Source organism: Neltuma alba, unplaced genomic scaffold (assembly GCF_004799145.2).
Source record: "Neltuma alba isolate B1F8T4 unplaced genomic scaffold, ASM479914v2 tig00012615_pilon, whole genome shotgun sequence".
Taxonomy (NCBI): domain Eukaryota; kingdom Viridiplantae; phylum Streptophyta; class Magnoliopsida; order Fabales; family Fabaceae; genus Neltuma; species Neltuma alba.
In genome coordinates, this window is record NW_021637057.1 from 124,004 (window position 1) to 127,040 (window position 3,037).

Here is a 3,037-nt window from a genome sequence, read left to right on the forward strand (position 1 = left end):
TATTTAAGTGATCCTTTGGTTGTAGTTTTGGTTTAACTTCAATGAATTATCAACTTGGCCGTTCAATTCACAGCTGGTTTCTGCTACATTTGTAAAGGCTGAAATTTTGAGCAACGGCTTGATGTGTAACATGATCGATACAACTACCTACAAAGTGAATATGAGAATGTATCACAACCCAGAGCTCCAATACAACGCCCCACTCACAAATCTCAAATAAATACGTGCCCCCACCTTCCATTTCAAGAAATTGGCATATACAGTAATGCTTTTCCTCTGCTCTAGCTCACGCAACTTCCATAACTGGCTCAAATCAAATCCTACATATCTTGAAAAAGAGAACACAGAACATTCACAAACTCACTGTTCCAGAGAGAATGTACACTGGAGGATGATCCTGTCATTGCCAAGTCTATAACCATATCTCTATTTGCAGACAGAAAAAAGCAACGTCCCCAAATAGATCATTTGGTCAAGATGAGATTCCCCCCCCCCCCTTTTTGAACCATTTCACTCCTCTAGAGAGCAAGGCAATCAGAATAACATATTACATCAAGAATTCAGTAAGAGTTGCTGCCTCACTTTTTTAAAAGAATTCACTACTCTAACTTTTCAGATTTCACCACAAGTGATTCTTATTGTTACATGTAATCAATGATGCTAAAGTTTGAGATTGAGACTTAAAAAAGAGTTTATCTTCTGTGATGTAAAGATGACTGAACCAAAATGGGACCTCACAAATATTCTTGACTCCACTATTATCCGACCTATCCTATCAAAATTATTGAATATATCCATTGATGAAGAGACTTGAGCTTCTTCACCTACAATGTAACATTATCATGCTTATCTCTTCCATCCCTGCTTGAAATCAGAACAAGATGAAGCAAACAAAACAGATATTGCCAACGATAACATTGTCGTCACAAAAAAAGAGAAGGGCCAACAGACGAAGATGTCAGATACAAGATTAATGGGGGCAATTGTTACAGGAAGAGCAAAATCAAAACATCAAACGGATCAGAGATTCATTCATTGTCAATCCCAAAATTACCAAATTATGTATGAACAGAAAAGGCAACAACAGAAGGTATGAGGGCTTCAAAATGCCAATTGCATAACATTCTCTTAAGTTTGATCTGTCATTGAATATGTAGAGCTGAAAGAATGCAATGAGTCTTGAGCTACCCAATGTGACAGATATTTCCTTCCCTCGTAAACCTTATCAAGACAAGATTGATTCGATTTGAGTCTGACACCCCATTCTACAATTTTTCCCTAGGAATCAAATCCCAACTCATCTTTTCAAAAATTACAGGAAGTCATTTTATGATTAAAAAGGAAGAAGAAAAAAGAGAACTAGGAAGAAAGCGGGCGAGGAGGAGGTAGCAGTTGATGAAGATTCTGATGAACTGGATTCTGTTGTCGAATTCCCGGATTTATAAAAGGATGCCCTAACAATCTCGTCGCCGTCCACCTCCGCGACGGATCTCTCTGCAAACAGCGCGATATGAAATCCCTAAATTCAGTCGACGCCGTCGCTGGAGCCTCCGGCGGCTGAGACATACAAATCGCACACATCAAACTGGCCCAATCCCCTTGCCTTCCGACCGCAAAGGGAAATCTACCCATGTAAAATTCCAGTATACTCACTCCAAGGCTCCATATATCGCCAGCATACGCATCGTATTGTCCATCGTTGATGTCCGTATTGATTCTCTCGGGGCTCATATATGCGATCGTCCCCACCGATGAATTACACGGATCCATAGTTTGCGCGAGAATCCGACCCACACCGAAGTCCGCAATCTTGACTTGGTTGCGCGAGTTGATCAGAAGATTCGAGGGCTTGATGTCTCGGTGAACGATGTGGCGGCGATGGAGGTAGGCGAGGCCACGGAGAATCTGACGAGCTAGATCTGCAAGGCGCTGCTCGTCGGGGATGTGTTGCCCTTCCAAGGACCCACCGTCCATGAACTCGAGAAGCACTTGGATTTCAGCGTTGTGATCATACATATCGTAACATTTGACCACGTTCTGGTCATCCACGTCCCGAAGGATCTGGACTTCGCGATGGATCTGTCGACGCACGGAGTCCTCGTGATGGCCGTATATAACCTTCAACGCGAAAACCCGAGCGGTAGGTCGGTGGACGACCTTATATACGGTACCGCCGGCCCCGCTACCGATTCGGTTGAGCCGTTCGAGCTCGGAGAAGGGGATAAGCTGGTGAACAGGGCCGGCATGGTGACTGGTCGAGGGCGCCGAGCTGGACGGCGGAAGAGGAAGAGGCACCGCTCTTGAATGGTCACGCGGCGGCATTGGCAAGGTCAGGTCTTTACGGCCAAACCGCTTACGGTCACGATTGGGAGCTCCAGCAGCGAGAGGTGGCTGAGTTGGCCTCATGATTTCAAGACAAAAGGGTATGGGAAATCCAATCGATGTACGATGAGATTCAAAGAAAACGAAAGGTAGAAACCCCTTTAAATATCAAATGGGTTTGTTCGAGAGAGAGGTTAGACTAATTCCGTGCTGGATTTCGTGCAAACAGTCCATGAAATGGAGGATGAAGGTCGTTCCGAGAAGACCGAAACGGAAGAAACAGCAACAAGAGGATACAGGAAATGGATGCGTTCTGTAAATCGCGAGAAAGGTTGGAGAGAGAGAGATTGAAGTAACAATGTCAGAAGAGGATGCTATCGGGTAATCGATATTTAAAAAGGCGAATGAGGGTCCACGCGCCTCAAGGTGCCGTGAGGAGCGTGGCCCAATCAGGATGCAGCAGCTCCCCTTGTGAGGAAACGGGCTTCACGGTCTGCCCGCTTAAACCGACCGGTTTGTTTAGGCCCGCACTTTGAAAAAGTATTTACTCTTCTAATTCTTAATATAAAACTTATTTAAATAATTTAATTAGATTAAAAAATTAGATAAGTTAATTAATTATAAGAAATATAATATATTTTTTCTAAAATATCATAATTATCTTTCTTAATACTTCATCTTTCTCTTTTACTCGGTTATGGTTGAAGAAGTATCT

General features: G+C 43.3%; 1 protein-coding gene across 1 annotated transcript; it reads right to left on the reverse strand.

The window, feature by feature from the left end:
• Nucleotides 1-1,027: 1,027 nt before the first annotated feature.
• Nucleotides 1,028-2,684, reverse strand: LOC114729190 (mitogen-activated protein kinase kinase 5-like). Its single transcript, XM_028916163.1, has one exon. The coding sequence runs from the start codon at nt 2,404-2,406 to the stop codon at nt 1,360-1,362; it is 1,047 nt and encodes a 348-aa protein (XP_028771996.1). The 5' UTR covers nt 2,407-2,684; the 3' UTR covers nt 1,028-1,359.
• Between the last annotated feature and the right edge of the window lie 353 nt (nt 2,685-3,037).

Bases quoted from the DNA above. Each gene is read 5' to 3' on its own strand.
- LOC114729190 (XM_028916163.1), bottom strand. From the start codon at position 2,406: ATGAGGCCAACTCAGCCACCTCTCGCTGCTGGAGCTCCCAATCGTGAC.